At 37.9% G+C, this 18,085-nt stretch overlaps 1 protein-coding gene across 1 annotated transcript; it reads right to left on the bottom strand.

The window, feature by feature from the left end:
• Positions 1-1,003: 1,003 nt before the first annotated feature.
• LOC149385126 (uncharacterized) lies at positions 1,004-11,783 on the bottom strand. Its single transcript, XM_089626252.1, has 3 exons — positions 11,270-11,783; positions 11,086-11,205; positions 1,004-1,203 (listed from the first exon to the last, which is right to left on the bottom strand). Exons 1-3 carry the CDS (start codon positions 11,781-11,783, stop codon positions 1,004-1,006), a joined length of 834 nt encoding a protein of 277 aa, XP_089482378.1.
• Between the last annotated feature and the right edge of the window lie 6,302 nt (positions 11,784-18,085).

Here is an 18,085-nt window from a genome sequence, read left to right as displayed (position 1 = left end):
TTTACCATACAATACCGGACTTACCGAGGAAGTATGCAGTGAACAACAAATTTATATAATGTCATACATATTACATACCATAGGCTAAAAAAGAAAATAGTTTACAATATTGTTATTACATACCATATGCTAAAAAAGAAAATAGTTTACAATATCTTTATTACATACCATAGGCTAAAAAATGACTACTCCGGTAATATCCATTAACTACGGTCATACAATAATCGTACCAACTCAAAAAATGAGCGTATGCAGTTTGGTACATGTCCAAATGGTAGTCGTATTCCCATTGCGTCATACATGTAGAGAAAGAGTATGCGAGATAACCTTGTTGCGGTTAGACTGGGGTCATGATGATTCGTGGTGGTGGACAATAGTCGTTGTTGCGGTAAGAGGAAGACCCTTCATAATATTGGTACCCCGTGTTTTGAGGAGTAATTGTCACCGATCCGAAGTTGGTCGATAAATCATCAACGTCATTGCTAGACGTAAATGACATGCATCATTCATTCCTTACCGTGGCCGCCCCCATAACCTGTGTCAAAAAAAGTTGGGTAGAAACGGTTATAGTCTTCCTCACTTGGTACGTATTAGTTGCCACCACGACCGACACTGTAGGAGCCTCCACGTCCGTTCTATACTACCACCAGCACCACTAGAGCCATAGTCATCACCACCACCGTAGGTACCTCGATCATCACCACCCCATCCACCTCCATCACCCCTTCCACCATCACCGCCCTCACCGTCATTGGATTCAGAACTGTGGCTAGATTCGCGTTGAGGAAGAACTTCTTCCTCTAACACGCGCTCCGGATCAAGTCCAAGTTCTCAGGCCGTCTAAGCTACCGTCGGATCCGCCATGTGGTTGACGTCATCCAGTGAAACCGAGTCAATCCACCAAAGCATTATCATGGCCCGAATGCTCAAAAGCTCTTTCAATGATATCCAAAAGATCCATCAGGGTTGTCGAGTTGTCGTGGATCCGGGTCAGTTCTCTGATCTACAGCTTCATGTTGTACGATAAGAAGACAAGCTTCTCTAGCCTCTTATATGCTAGGCGGTTCCTTTGTTTGGTGTGGATCAAGGCGAAAGTGCTCCAATTTCTCTCGCAAGCAGATAATGATGCCGTCTGAGACAAAATTCGAATGGCCAACGCTTGCAACGTCGACGTCCAATTCCCATAACATTCCCACCATTTAGCTGTAATCATGTCAAAATAATTCATATAATTTCATCTCATTAGAATCCATGGCATAATCTTCATATAACAGTATACGTAACACTTACTTGCACACAACGTCCCTCATGCCGAGATAGCACTTCTTTATGCGAAGTCTGTTGGAATTGATCTAGGGTTTAAGAAAAAGTTTAACGCTTCGGTAAGCGGCGGAATTTTAAAATTTTTCTTTCGATAAGTAAAACGTTTTTACTAACCTAGACAAAGAGCAAGCACATGTAAATGAAAACTAATATGAGCATTAAAGATTACTAACCTCCTTTGAAGCTTGAACGTTGAGAAGCTTTTGGAAAGTTGCAACGTTCGTCTCCCTCACAGCACGTCTCTCTTTCTTTCCTCGCCAATTCGAGCAACCACGAAAGTTTCTATCACTAAATCACTCGAGAGAAAAATGAATTAGTGTGTGGGCACTTTTAAACACTACGACTTAAGAACAAGTCTTAAAGTCGAAGAGCTAAAACACTAGGTCAAATGAGCACCTAGGTGCCAAAACCAAAAACGAAATTGAATAGAGAGAAAGAGAGGAGTCGGCCAATGTTCTAGAGAGAGAGTCTCTCAAATCTCTAAAACTTGGATGAATGAAATGTGAAGAATGGGGCTCTTATTTATAGGAGAGATCTCACCTTCAATAAGGTAGTTTCCTCTTCTATAGAATATCACATATTCATGAGCAAATATTGCCCATTTCCCCTTTGATTCACACGGCCAACAAGACTTCTAGAAGCCCTTGGATTTGTTTCCTATTTTGTTCCTTCTCTAGGTTGGCCGAAATTCCCCTTTCCATGTAGGGGAAATTTGTTTCCTCTTTTTCTTTTGGCAAGTATCTAAATACATTCATGCACAAAATAATCTCCCTTTCTCTCTTTATGTTGGGCGGCCATATGCTCTCTAGAATGGGCTTCTAGAAGCTCATTCATTTGTTCATGACAACATGAGAAAAGCCCATTAAGAATTTTCAATAAAATTCTTATGAAATGAAATTAATTCACAAGGCCCAATAAAATGACCATGTCAAAATTTATCGACATTCATTTCATCCTATGTCTCAAAAGACAAAAATACCCTTTTGACAATTTTCGTAAAACTTGTCTCGTTCTTGTTTTGACTTAGCTTCTAGTTTAACTATTCCTACTCGATGTGATTTGTGACAGTGACCTCATGGATCCAAATGAACAAAGCTTGAGCTAAATACTTGGACTCAAAAGTTCACAAACCTTTTCCAAGTTTAGCTTAATGTCAACTGACTCCACTAAAGAGTTGGCCAGTTCATTTATTCACATCCCAAGGAACAAAGCATGAGGTGATATACATTGCATTTCAGCAATCTTGTAGAAGAATTCCATATCTATGAGAACTTCACAAAGTTACTCATGACATTCTCACAACTTAGTACTTCACCAATAGGCCCTGTTCAGAATCATATAGTGAGTCCGAACTCTGACTTTCTCAAATGAGAATACATAAGCTGTGAAATGGCATGTCTCATTTCAGGATTAAGGTAAGCACGATGCAATTCATAGGTAGTGACTTCGAAACATAAGAGGTTAAATGGTTTGTTCTTATCTTGTCTCTAGAAGTGCACTGGTCAATTCAGTACCTTCGGAAGATACCTAGAAGAACTATAGAGTCTCCAACTCTCAATGCCCCATAACCAGACATCATAGATTCTCTTAACAATCGTACTGAGGTCAATAGTCATTTGACCCTTAGATTGTGAATATATCGTTTTAAGCAAACTACGAAGAGTTTGTTCATGCAAATCTACATTTGTCTCTTCGTAAGTTGTTTAATTTGCTTATGGACTAAAGACTAATGTTTTATCATAAAGCTTCAAACATACAAGGAAGAATGAATGAACGTTTCAACTTTTTATTAATGAATAAGCAATTACAAGCAAGAGTCTTCATGAGACTTTATTACATCAAATGTACAAAATAAAGACTACAACTCTTCTTGTGGGCACCATTGACAACAAACTCCCACTTGTCTCAAAGAAGATGTGTGTAGTCCTTCATGCGTAATCCCTCTCGATGGTGGTCGAAGACCTTGTTCGCTAGGGCCTTGGTGAATGGATCTGCTAGGTTGTCCACCGTTGAGATCTTCTTCACTTCCACGTCTCCGCGCTGCACGATCTCTCGAATCAAATGGTATTTCCTCTCAATATGTTTAGAGCGCTTATGGCCTCGAGGTTCCTTTGAGTTAGCGACGGCCCCACTATTATCACAATAAAGGGTCATGGGCTCGTCGACGTTTGGAACAACTTCCAAATACTTAAGGAATTTTCTAAGCCATACAGCCTCTTTGGGTGCTTCACAAGCAGCCACATATTCTGCTTCCATTGTGGAGTAAGCAATGCAAGATTGCTTAATACTCCTCCACACAACAGCTCCACCATTAAGGATGAACACAGATCCCGAAGTGGATTTCCTGGAATCCTTATCCGCTTGAAAATCGGAGTCGGTATATCCCGTCATAGTCAGGTCAGTACCTGAGTATGTAAGCATCAAGTTCCTAGTTCTTCGAAGATACTTAAGAACATGATTACCAGCAATCCAGTGCTCGGGTCCAGGGTTGGATTGGAAACGGCTAACTACGTCAACCGCGAAACAGATGTCAGGTCTAGGGCAAAGCATAGCATACATGAGGCTTCCTACGGCAGAGGCGTAAGGAATTTTCCTCATATCTTCAATCTCTTGTGCAGTCTTGGGAGACTGGTCCTTAGAGAGTGAAACTCCATGCCTAAAGGGTGTTTGGCCCTTTTTAGAGTCTTGCATCGAGAAGCGATCCATCACCTTATCAATATAAGATGCTTGAGAGAGCGACAGAGTCCAGTTTTTCCTATCTCGAAAGATTTGGATCCCCAGAATGTACGCGGCTTCTTCTAGATCCTTCATATCAAATTGCTTTGTTAGCCAGACCTTAACTCAGATAACTTACTCACGTCATTACCTATGAGTAATATATCATCGACATATAGTACCATAAACACAACTTTACCTTCGTGCATTAACTTGTAAACGCATGGCTCATCTATTGACTGTTCAAAGCCAAAGCTCTTCACAGTTTCATCGAATCTAATATTCCATGACCTACATGCTTGCTTTAGTCCATAAATGGATTTAAGCAACTCACAAACCTTGGTCTCTTAACCTTCTTCCACGAAACCGTCTGGTTGAGCCATGTAAATGCGCTCGTCAAGATTGCCATTCAGGAAGGCTGTCTTGACATCCATTTGCCAGATCTCATAGTCGAGAGCTGCAGCTATGGATAGGAGTATGCGGATGGATTTAAGCATCGTGATTGGCGAGAAGGTTTCTTCATAGTCAATCTTTTCTTGTTGGGTATAACCATTCGCCACAATTCGTGCTTTGAACATCTCGACGTTCCCATCCGGACCCATTTTCTTCTTGTATTTCCACTTACACCCTACGAGTTTAACCCCTTCAGGAAGGTCTACAAGTTTCCAGACTTTGTTGACATAAATCGAGTGCATCTCAACTTTCATGGCGTCAAGCCAAAGGTTTGATTCAGAACAAGCCATCGCTTGGCAATAGGAAACAGGATCATCCATGTCAGAGACGGCTACGAGAGAGTCTCCATAGGACATGTACCTGTCAGGCTTTTGAGTAGCCCTCCCTCTACGTCGAAGTACTACTTGACAAGATTCTGAAGAGTTAGGTTGTGTTTCAGTTGGGGTAAGAACAGTTCTTACAGATGAGGTAGAAGCTTCCTCACCCAACTTTTCTTCAAGCACAATTTTGCTTCTAGGTTTTGCATCCTTCATAAAGTCCTCCTCAAGGAAACGAGCATTCGTGCTAACGAAAGTCTTATCGTCCTCGGGACTATAGAAGGTAAAACCTTTGGTTTCCTTTGGATATCCAACGAACAGACACAATTCTGACCTACTAGCTAACTTGTTAGTCTTTTTCCTTAGCACGTGTGCGGGGCAACCCCAAATTTTGATGCGGCCAAGATTCACTTTACGGCCAGTCCATCGTTCATAAGGAGTACCAGGAACCGTCTTGGACGGAGCTTGGTTCAGAATATAAGCGGCTGTTTCGAGGGCATATCCCCAAAAGGAAAGAGGGAGTGATGAGTAACTCATCATTGATCTAACCATCTCTATAAGAGTTCGGTTTCTTCTCTCTGACACTCCGTTCTGTTGAGGTGTGCCAGGTGCGGTAAGCTGAGAAGCGATACCTTCTTCTTTAAGAAAGTCATCGAACTCTCCAGACATATACTCACCACCTCGATCAGATCGAAGGATTTTGATCACTTTGCCAGTTTTCTTTTCCACTAAAGCCCTAAAGACCTTAAATACGTTAAAGTTCTCGGATTTGTGTTTGAGCAAATAGACAAAACCATATCGCGAGTAATCATCGGTGAAGGTAAAGAAGTATTCGTATCCTCTACGTGCCTGTTGGCTGAGCGGACCACATACATCAGAATGTACTAGTTCCAGCAACTCAGTGGCTCTTCGACCCTTATCGGAGAAAGGTCGCTTAGTCATTTTTCCTTCTATACAGGATTCACAAGTAGGTAGTGAACCTATTGCAGAGACTTGGAGTGGACCGTCCCTCACAAGTCTCTTAATCCTATCTAGATTGATATGACCAAGTCTTAAGTGCCATAGGTATGTTGATTTTGTTAGATCGGAGGATTCAGAAAGTTTGATCCTCTTTGGCTCCCTAATTAGATCATTATCTATTTCGGTATCTAAAAGTGAAGGTTGAGTGGGATAGATGTAAAAAAGAGCATTCTTCATACACACATCAGTGACAAAAGAATTATCAGGAAACGAAATACGAATTCCATTCTTAATGAACTTTAAACAATAATCTTGCTCAAGAAGACGAGCAACGAATATTAAGTTCTTCCCAAAGGTAGGAACAAAATAAACATTATTCAAGTTTAAAGTGCGGTCTTCAAAAGACAGCGTCACGGATCCCACAGCCTTCGCAGACACCAGGCTCTCATCACCCCATTTGAAACAGAACTCGCCTTCCTCTAAGCTTTTGGTTTTCTTGAAACCAGTCAAGGAACAACAAATATGGTTAGTAGCAGCGGAGTCTAGAATCCACGTTGATACACTATCAGCTACTAAGCATGCTTCAGTAACTAGTACAATACTATGTTCCTTTGCTATGAGATAGACAGTACAGTTCTTTTTATCGGCCTTGTGAGGTCTCTTCTCAGTTCCAGAGGCGGAGGCTTTTTGCTCAGTAGCATGTGCCTCTCCTTGATTCCTCTTTCTCTTAGTGAGACCTACAACATTGTGAACCTCCTTCATAAGCTTGGTAACAATGTACTCTAGCTTGTTTATGGAGTAGCTCATCTTGGAGGTATCAAAAGATGCGGGGAGAGTTTCTAAGATCATATCTATGACATTCTTCCCATCAATCTCAGATCCTGGGATTTCCATTTTATTCAGATAACTAATGATCAATATCATAAAGTCTCCAATAGGAGTCCTAGCCTTCATGTTAAAGTTCATAAACTGTCGGACTGCTTGTTGCCTTGCTTGACGCCTTTGCCCTCCAAACATCTCAAGGAGATTGTAGAGCATGTCAGCGGCAGTCTTGATGTCACGATGTTGCAGTTTCAGCACATTGTTCATAGATGCTAAGATATAGCACCTCACAATATCATCGGATCGAAGCCAGGCCGCTAAGGCGTCTTTGTCCTCTTGAGTCGAATCATCATTTGTTTGAGGAGGACACGGGGTGGTGAGTACCCATTTGTGCTTGTTAACGGTAAGGATGTTGTTGAGGTTACGTTTCGAATCTACGTAGTTTTTGTTTTCGAGTTTGTTCGAGGAAATGATGATCGAGAGAAGGTTGAGAGACATATTGCCTAATAAGTTGAAACAAGTTTATGATTAGTCTTTGGTTTAGGATTTAAGTTTTTAAATATTTGATAAAATCCAAAGGTGTTATAAACCAAACGATAATTTACTCCCTCAAGAGAAGGCCGCAAAAAATCTCCATTTATAAGTAAATGACACATCATTAATGCTTAGCCAAGATGTCAATACACCAATTTTGACTAGCCACCTTTTAAATTGGTTTGATCACTCACATCCTTTCGCAGAGACTCAAGGGAGGAATACTAGGGATTGAGCCTAAGTGTGCAACCAACCACTTAGTCCAAAAGGTCAACTTTGAAAAACAATCCCCCAAGGGGAGGCCTTGCCTTCATCGTCTCACTCTCGGACGTAGCTCATTGAGCAATGATCGAAGCAAAAACGCCTTAGAGTACTCCCATTTAAGAGAGGGCCACAAGAGCGGCTCTTAGTCCCACGTTAATTGCTTCTTTCATTAGTGTTGGGGATCGTGGGTTACAAACAACAAGTATAACCCTCCCACTTAGTTTTTGTTGTTGGTACATTGACTCTTATAAGTTCGGAAACGGATTTCCTAGTTAGAGAGCGACAGAGCGGACAACTAGAAAAGAATCCTAGATTTTCATGTTCAGAGCAGTGTTAGTGCATAAAGGCACAAGGGACATACTCGGATCTTTTCCTATTTTCTATTCCGGGAAAGTGCATGAGGAAAGTGTGAACTTCAACTCACTCGAACACTTGAAAGTTTGAGATTACACATCTTTTTATTTTTCGGCTTGTCTACAAGGAGACCTCCCACTCAAATTTTTAAGAGCATATAGATTTTGAACATATGTGATATAGATCTAGTTTTGAAAACATTTTGAAAACTTATTTGATTTGGATGACAAAATATTTTCAAGTTTGAAAACGAAAACGGTTTTTCAAGATTCAAACTAGTTTTGTAAAATTCAATTTCAATTAAACTTTCAAAAATCAAAACATTTTAATCTTTCACATCATGTTTATAATCTTAAAAAAAAAAATTTGCTCAAGAAAATTTTCTCATTAGAGTTCTATAACTCATGGTAGTGGGGCTGAAAATCCGGATTTCTAAAAAACTGGACTTTCGGAACAGCCGCGCACCTCGGAGTAAAATCTCCATAACTGGAGGCTCCAATGTCCTTTTGACCTAAAACCCGTGGCATTGGAAAGAGGACAGATAGAGCTTTAATTTGATTCAAGAATCATTAAATTTAGATTTCTGAGAAGAGAGTTATGCCACTTTTACTGCGGGTTTAAAGTTCTAATTAAAGTTCGGTCTTTTAGGTGCGAAAAAGAATCGAGTGTAACGGAACGTTTTAAGAAGTTGTTAAAGCTTTTATTTGTGTTTTATTAGCAAGTTAATAACATGGTATAAAAGAAATAACAACAAGCATAAAACGATTCAAGTAAATAAAAGAAACTAGTAAGACAAGAAAACTAGTCACAAAATTTACTCGAAATTTTCTCAAACTTAAAAACACGTTTTTTTAATATAAAAAATTAAAAACTTTTAGAACTGATTCTAATGTGTTTTAATATCATCCCAAACTCATAGAAAATCAATATGATTTTTAATTTAAAGACAAGAGCAATAAATTAAAAAAAATCTAAGATAACAATTCTAAGTTGTCACAAAATTAGTAAACTTTCGAAAACGATTTTCAATCTCATATTTTTAAATACATGTACATGCATATCTTTGACCATAGCTCTAATACCATTTGTTTGAATTGATCTAGGGTTTAAGAAAAAGTTTAACGCTTCGGTAAGCGGCGGAATTTTAAAATTTTTCTTTCGATAAGTAAAACGTTTTTACTAACCTAGACAAAGAGCAAACACATGTAAATGAAAACTAATGTGAGCATTAAAGATTACTAACCTTCTTTGAAGCTTGAACGTTGAGAAGCTTTTGGAAAGTTGCAACGTTCGTCTCCCTCACAGCACGTCTCTCTTTCTTTCCTCGCAAATTCGAGCAACCACGAAAGTTTCTATCACTAAATCACTCGAGAGAAAAATGAATTAGTGTGTGGGCACTTTTAAACACTACGACTTAAGAACAAGTCTTAAAGTCGAAGAGCTAAAACACTAGGTCAAATGAGCACCTAGGTGCCAAAACCAAAAACGAAATTGAATAGAGAGAGAGAGAGAGGAGTCGGCCAATGTTCTAGAGAGAGAGTCTCTCAAATCTCTAAAACTTGGATGAATGAAATGTGAAGAATGGGGCTCCTATTTATACGAGAGGTCTCACCTTCAATAAGGTAGTTTCCTCTTCTATAGAATATCACATATTCATGAGCAAATATTGCCCATTTCCGCTATGATTCACACGGCCAACAAGGCTTCTAGAAGCCCTTGGATTTGTTTCCTAATTTGTTCCTTCTCTAGGTTGGCCGAAATTCCCCTTTCCATGTAGGGGAAATTTGTTTCCTCTTTTTCTTTTGGCAAGTATCTAAATACATTTATGCACAAAATAATCTCCCTTTCTCTCTTTATGTTGGGCGGCCATATGCTCTCTAGAAGGGGCTTCTAGAAGCTCCTTCATTTGTTCAAGACAACATGAGAAAAACTCATTAAGAATTTTCAATAAAATTCTTATGAAATGAAATTAATCCACAAGGCCCAATAAAATGACCATGTCAAAATTTATTGACATTCATTTCATCCTATGTCTCAAAAGACAAAAATACCCTTTTGACAATTTTCGTAAAACTTGTCTCGTTCTTGTTTTGACTTAGCTTCTAGTTTAACTATTCCTACTCGATGTGATTTGTGACAGTGACCTCATGGATCCAAATGAACAAAGCTTGAGCTAAATACTTGGACTCAAAAGTTCACAAACCTTTTCGAAGTTTAGCTTAATGTCGACTGACTCCACTAAAGAGTTGACACTGAAAATCTCTCGGTTCAAATGAATTTATTTTCTACTTAAGAATTTAACTTAATTGTAATGAGTGGATCCACATAAAATTATCAGTGTTTACCCTTCATGAATATCATCAGCTAGTCGGGGTTTACAAAATTACCATTTTACTCTTCTAGCTGTTATTTCCTCAACTCCTTTGTTGCTTGTGAATAAGTTAGAAACAATGTATTGACGAGGAGCTAACAAGTCACATTGTTTCATCCAAAAGAGTCAATACTCAATTTGGACACTGGCCAGTTCATTTATTCACATTCCAAGGAACAAAATATGAGGTGATATACATTGCATTTCAGCAATCTTGTACATGAATTCCATATCTATGAGAACTTCACAAAGTTACTCATGACATTCTCACAACTTAGTACTTCACCAATAGGCCCTGTTCAGAATCACATAATGAGTCCGAACTCTGACTTTCTCAAATGAGAATACGTAAGCTGTGAAATGGCATGTCTCATTTCAGGATTAAGGTAAGCACGATGCAATTCATAGGTAGTGACTTCGAAACATAAGAGGTTAAATGGTTTGTTCTTATCTTGTCTCTAGAAGTGCACTGGTCAATTCAGTACCTTCGGAAGATACCTAGAAGAACCATAGAGTCTCCAACTCTCAATGCCCCATAACCAGACATCATAGATTCTCTTAACAATCGTATTGAGGTCAATAGTCATTTGACCCTTAGATTGTGAATATATCGTTTTAAGCAAACTACGAAGAGTTTGTTCATGCAAATCTACATTTGTCTCTTCGTAAGTTGTTTAGTTTGTTTATGGACTAAAGACTAATGTTTTATCATAAAGCTTCAAACATACAAGGAAGAATGAATGAACGTTTCAACTTTTTATTAATGAATAAGCAATTACAAGCAAGAGTCTTCATGAGACTTTATTACATCAAATGTACAAAATAAAGACTACAACTCTTCTTGTGGGCACCATTGACAACAAAGTCCCCTCTAGCTTCTCGGAATGCGATCAACTATAATGGATAACGTCGGTGTGAGTACAGGTTCTACAACTCATTGAATAATATAGGTTCAAGATTATACCTCTCTACCCAGTGAAACACCATCTAACTCCGGATGCAGCTTATCAAACACCTTCGTGACAGCCGCCATATGCATGTTATCCATTACTACATCTGAGTTATATTGCAACTTCGGATTGAAAAAGAAAGCTGCAAGAGAAGCAAGTGTTACAAAAAGGAAAATGTTAATGAATTATTGCGAGATGTAGTTCACCTGCAACATGTAATGAATGACACATCTGACTAGTCCATCTACGCTCCACGATGTCGAGAACCCATTTCTTCCCGTTGAGCGCCGACAACTTCTTCTTCATCTCGTAGAACACGTAGTACAGTAGACCAATCGTCGAATGCACTTCGGTATCAACCAATCGAAGAGTGGTGTACATAGGCTCAAAAATTGCATACAACTCATCGAGGGATTGCCAAAACTGTGAGTTCAAAACGGTCTCGGTGATGGATTTTCCGGCAGGCGTTGGGCTCAATCTGTCGTTGTCCCACCACTGATTAGTGAACAATGACCTCAACGCGGCTCTTTTCTCCCGGAGACTTCTTAGGGTGAGGTAGTTCATAGCAAATCGTGCTGCCCCTGGACGGATGATTTCACCTGGGGCCACTTCTCGTAGCTTGGACAACACCGCGCCGTGGTTGTAGATAAACTTTGTCGCGTCTCTCGTAGCTTTGATTGTCCCCTTTACTGAGACTCTCTTTCCGATGTCTTCAAACATCAGATCCAAGCAATGTGCGACACAAAGTGTCCAGTACACATTCTAACGCCGAAACAATTTCTACCCAGCACTCTTGTAGTTGGCGCCATTGTCGGTGACTACTTGGACGACATTATGTCTCCCGTCCTCTTTCAGCACATCATTCAATATTGAGTAGATGTAGTCTGCACTCTTGACATTCTTCGATGCGTCTATGGACTTCAATAACACAACCGCACCAGTGCAATAGACCATTATGTTGATGATACTCAATTTGGTCGGCCATGTCCAACCATCAGCCAGCATCGTGCATCCATACATCTTCCAACGCTTCTTTTGCTCTTCCACGAAGTTCTCGGCTTCTATGACCTCCATCTCGAGGTACTTGTTGTAAACTTCGTACACTGATGGCAGAGGAATCTTAAGACATGCAATACACATGAACATCAAATTCCAAACATAAATATCTTAATACAAGTACAACAAGTGTGAGAATTACCGAGATCTTGAGCCGTCACATTCATGTTTTTGAATTCATGACTGTTGACCTTGCTCGCGGGCACGTGTTGGTGAACGATGAATTTGGTAATAGCTCTTCCGAGCCACAACTTCTTCTTTGGGTCCACCATCTCAGTCACTCTAGGTTGCCTCGCACTGGGAGACTTATATAACGACGGAGCAACGGGTGGATATTTTGCAATCGAGCCCCCCGGGACCCCATTGGAACCGAGCTTCCCATTCTGACCGAGCTGCGTCCTGACGTGACCTCTTCATCGCTGCTCGGAGTTCTGCTTCGTAATCGGGAGTAGGACCCTCTTTATCAGCGTCAGTTTGAAATGGTTTGTTGATGGTCCTTTGAATGGTTTCATCCAATGTATGTTTCTGTTTCTTCTTCTCAACATTACCGAGGATTAAAGCTTGCATCTCCTCCATCACCTCAGGAAGAAACCTATCGCACATTTTAACGTTCTTCTGAGAATCCAAATGTGCAAGATGATTTTTTTACTCTCGTGATCCCCCCCTCCTCCCATTACATGACCGCAAAAGTTGCACGTGTTCGTACTTGCTTTTCCCGGAACGGGCGTGCAATACCTCTTTGCTGGGTCGGGTGGCGCCATTCTTCAAGTCTACTCTACAAACAAGTCTAAAACATAAATATTCAATCCATAAAAAATTTAATTTCAAGTTTTCAAGTTCAACAATCAATATATTTCATATCACATATTCAATATTTAATTCCATTAATCCATAACACATATTCAAAATTTAATTCCAATAATCCATATTTACATATCACTTATTCTAAATTTAATTCCAATAATCCATAACACATATTCAAAATTTAATTCCAATAATCCATAATTTCATATCACATATTCTACATTTAATTCCATTTATCCAGAACACATATTCAAAATTTAATTCCAATAATCCATATTTTCATATCACTTATTCTAAATTTAATTCCAATAATCCATAACACATATTCAAAATTTAATTCCAATAATCCATAATTTCATACCACATATTCTACATTTAATTCCATTATTCCATAACACATATTCAAAATTTAATTTCAATAATCCATATTTCCATATCACTTATTCTAAATTTAATTCCAATAATCCATAACACATATTCAAAATTTATTTCCAATAATCCATAATTCCATATCACATATTCTACATTTTATTCCATTAATCCATAACACATATTCAAAATTTAATTCCAATATTCCATAATTACATATCACATATTCTACATTTAATTCCATTAATCCATAACACATATTCTAAATTCATATTAAATTTCAATATGCAATATCACATAAACCATAGTAAGAGTAAACACACATCAACCATAACAAAATGTCAAAAAAATAACATGAGCTCAAAATCATGATCAAAAGATTCAAAACAAATAAATGAAGTATAACCATGACAAATTACACGGTTTTGTACTGAACCGTGCCGGGAAGGTCACTGAACCCGGTTCTCGGGTGAGAACCATCCGGTTCCCCCGAGATTTTAAACCTTGGTACTAACCATACATATGTATCAAGTTCAAAAAGAAAAATAAAGGATACTCTTATAAGAATAAAAATTCAATATAATAACAACTAACAAAACAGATATAACAGACTTATGGATTGTGGTTTAGCGTTTTTTAATTTGTCTAATTATAAAAACAGAAACTTAGGAAAATAGCTAACTTAAACGTTTGACATTGTTGAAATAGCCAACGTTTAGTAAATCTTAAGTCAATAACCGTAAATAATGACGTGGCATAATATGTGGAGGTGGCTATTTATCTAATTTCCGTCTGTAAATACACGAAAAATGGCTATTTACCTAAGAAATAACAAACTTTGGCTATTTAACAATATGAAACATTTAAGTTGACTATTTTCCTAATGGACCCATATAAAAAATAATAACATGATATTATCATATTAGAATGTTAGTCAAGTTGTAATTAACACATGATATAACCTAATGGACTCAAGATCGATTCTTAATTAAGCATTTTTAAGTGTTAACCGGCAGAGTCCCCGATAGACCGGTACGGGTCCATCGATTCATTACTATGCCGCCACAAGTCCTACACCTATTCCCCCAAAGTTTTCTCTCTAGGCCCTTTTTCTAAACTCTTTTTCTCTCTAACTCTCTCTCGGACCTTCTCCGTTGCACCATCACCTCGCCACCACTACCCACCGCCACCACCATAACCCACCACCACAGTCTCTACACCGCCACCACAGCCACCCTTTCACCACCATAGACCTCTAGCCGACCAACCCCAACGCAGGGCCACTCACCCCTACCTTCTAAACCCCCCACAACCCCTCCGAGACCCAGGCTGCCCTAACCTTATCCCTAACTATATTTTGTATTCACTGCCACAAATCCCCGCCGTCTGTCCGACCTCGCAACCCAGTGGCATCGTCTCATAACCATATAGCCTCCCTGTAGCCTCTTCTCGCATCACCTCGCCGCCTCCAAACTCGACGCTTCCGAATTATTAGCTAGTCACATATTCTCGGTTAGAGGGTAATAAGGATCCATTCGGAATGACAATTTAACGAGCAAATGTTGATCCTCTAATTAGATTACAGTTTCATTTAAATCGTTTAGATTTAAAGCATGAACCATGACACCTATTGATGTGGATGTGGCCCTGAGCGACCGTCGTGTGCAAGTTCGTCATGTTCGACAATTTCGTAGTCATCGCCAAGTTTGGTAAAAATCTCAGCATCTCCTTTATAACATTGCTCTATTTTGACCAAAAATAAAAACATTAGAAAAACAAGTGATTTTGTGAGCCCCTCTCCGGTGAACCAGTGAGCCTCCTCTCCATCATTGATCGCAGCCATTCTTCTTTGGAAAACAGGTGAATTTGTGACTTTGAATCTCTCACCCAAGCCTCTTTGAATGGGTTGAATGTTCTATCAAGACTCAAAAAAGAATCTGATGCACCTAAGAAGGTTTGTTGAATCTCCTTGTCGTGACTCTGCAATGACCTTTTGATGCACCAAAATGGGTGAAGAAGACGAAGGAGATCAGGCCAAAAATTTAGTAAACCGTTTCAATGTATTCCTCTCAATTGTTTAGTCTATCTTCTCACAGCATCTCGTCTCTTTAATTTTTGAAATTTGTAATTTACTATGCCATTCCAAACAACACGTTTGGGATATAACCAACGTTTGGAAATTTATTAAAAAAATAGCCAAACAGATGAGGTGACACTTGAATAAGCAATTTAAATTTTTCATTTTGTCCTTCCAGCCTTTTTTTTTATTGCTAACTCTTTCTCTCTCATACAATTTTTTTTCTAATCAAAACTTCAAATGTCTATATCTTCCTCATATGAACTCAAAAATTGGGTGATTCCAAATCATACGGATTTGTGGTGCGGAGAGCTTCAAAAATAGATCTATTGTGTTGGATGAAAAATCATGTATACTATTGTAGAATTCCATCGGAATTCACCATTGGTATATTAATTGTCATTAATTGTTGAGTTCTTTTAAATTATTTACATTTTTTTAATTATAACATGTTTAATATAATGATATTTAAGTCAAATATAATTATTAATCACTATTTCTTAAGCGTTTGTAAACGTTGGCTACATCTCAATTTTATAGTTTAGTTTTGACTACAAATCTACAACGCCCTTCATTTTATAGTACATATTTTTTTGGTAATTTTATTGTTATTTATATTTTAATTGTATTGTATGATTATAATTTGTCCATATTTAAAAGTCGCATGACAACTACATGACCTAATTTCCGGCTATTTTAACGTCAAATGTAACATGTGAAACTTTGATTGCAAAAAAGATTGAAACGGCAATTTTTTCGTCATATGTTCAACTTGTTAAAGTGATCATGGTTGAGGAGCCAAAACTGTCATTTAAAAAAAAATAAAAAAGGAAGATATATTTTTAGCTTAAACGTAAAATTTTAACTAAATGAGGAAGGATTATTTTATGAAAATAAATTCATTGTGTCGTTTGTAGGCCTGTGCACGGTCCGGTCCGGTCCAAAACCGGCCAAAAAACCAGACCGGACCGGAGCAAAAAACTGTAAAAATCGGACCGGACCGGACCGTTTTGAATATTTTAAATCGGACCGGATCGTTTTGAACCGTTTGAATCGTTTAGACCGGACCGTTCTAGACCGTTTTGGACCGTTTTGAACCGTTTTACATAATTAAAAAAAACATTAAATTTTTCACCAAAACAAAAACATATAGTCATGTACGGGAGGTAAATACATGGATAAATATCTAATTTGGCTAATTGGATATTAATTTTTTTTTGTTTTTTTATACATAAACCGGTCCGGTCCGGTTTAACGAGTTTTATAAAAAAAAAACTGGACCGGACCGTTTGCAATGGCTAGACCGGACCGGTAGAAAAAAAAAACCGCTTTAAACCGGACCGGCGGTCTAAAAATCACTGATCCGGTCCGGTTTACGATTTTTACGGTTTTTTTGCGCCGCCTTATCATTTGGTAGGGAAGAGGGGGGAACGAGAAAATTAGGCGAGATTGATTTTCAGTGGGACTCACAAAAAATGATCCATTTCAATTTGGCGGGATTGAGAAAAATGAAAACAAAAAATTAGAGTAAATTACACATAATATTTAATACTATAGATATTATACAAAGCAAATAACTATTTAATAATTTTAGTATACAAAACACCAATCATGACTCTCTATTTTAATTTATATCAAACTTATGGATTCTAATTTTCCTTCACACTATACCAAACAATTTATTAAAAATTCATAATAACCGCTTTTCTTTTGTCGAACATGTAGTACTCTTGATGGTACTTCATTTTTAACTTGCCAAGCCCTTGTTTGCTCACTAAGCTTGGAGGCTCGTTCAATTCCCGGATTGCTTGGTGGAGTGGATTTTCAAAGCTAAATACTTTGCTCGTTCATCCGTCCTTGATCTCTGGTGGGACCCACAGTTTTATTTCCTACACCCATTAAAACCAAAGATTAAAATCTCGTAATCTGCACAATCGCGGTAGCGAAATACATAACTCATTTTTGGGCTGATATCAAGCAAGATTTCATAATTTTTTTTATTTATCAAAAACAACGTTTAAACTTTATTGGGCTTATAATTTTCAGAAGCCCAACAATCATGAGATTTGTAATTAACTAGGTTACTTTAAACATCTGATTTTTGATCTAACCAATGTTTGACAATTTTTAGGGATATAGTCAAATGGCTTATGTGGTAATAATTAAGGTCTGATTTGCCCTTATATATTAATAAATTCGTCACTTTCTCTCTCCTATTTTTTTTCAAATAATTTTTTTTGCATAAAAACTTCAAAAATTCGTATCTTTCTCATACGAACTCGAAATTGAGTGATTTCAGATCCTACAAATTCGTCACATCGAGATCTTCAAAAATAGACTCATTGTGTTTGATGAAAAATTATATTTATGTCGATAATTTCAAAAAATTCCAATTATTTCCATATTTAAGTTAGTAACGTGATTTTTCTACATCTATGGTTTAAACATGATTTTTCATCAAACACAATGGATCTATTTTTGAAGATCTCGGCGTCACAAATCCGTAGGATTTAGAATCACTCAATTTCAATTTCATATGAGATAGATATGGTTTTTTGAAGTTTTTATGTAAAAAAAAGTGTAGGAAAAAAGTAAGAGAGAGAAAATGATGAATTTGTTAATAAACAAGGGCAAATCAGACCTTAATTATTGCCACATAAACTTGTTGGCTATTTCCCAAAAAGTTGTGAAACATAGGCTAAAAACAAATTTCATA

This window comes from Urtica dioica, chromosome 9 (genome assembly GCF_054948205.1).
Source record: "Urtica dioica subsp. dioica isolate 48M chromosome 9, U.dioica_male_clone48M_v1_H2, whole genome shotgun sequence".
Classification (NCBI taxonomy): Eukaryota; Viridiplantae; Streptophyta; class Magnoliopsida; order Rosales; family Urticaceae; genus Urtica; species Urtica dioica.
This window is presented reverse-complemented; position numbering and strand designations above follow the sequence as displayed.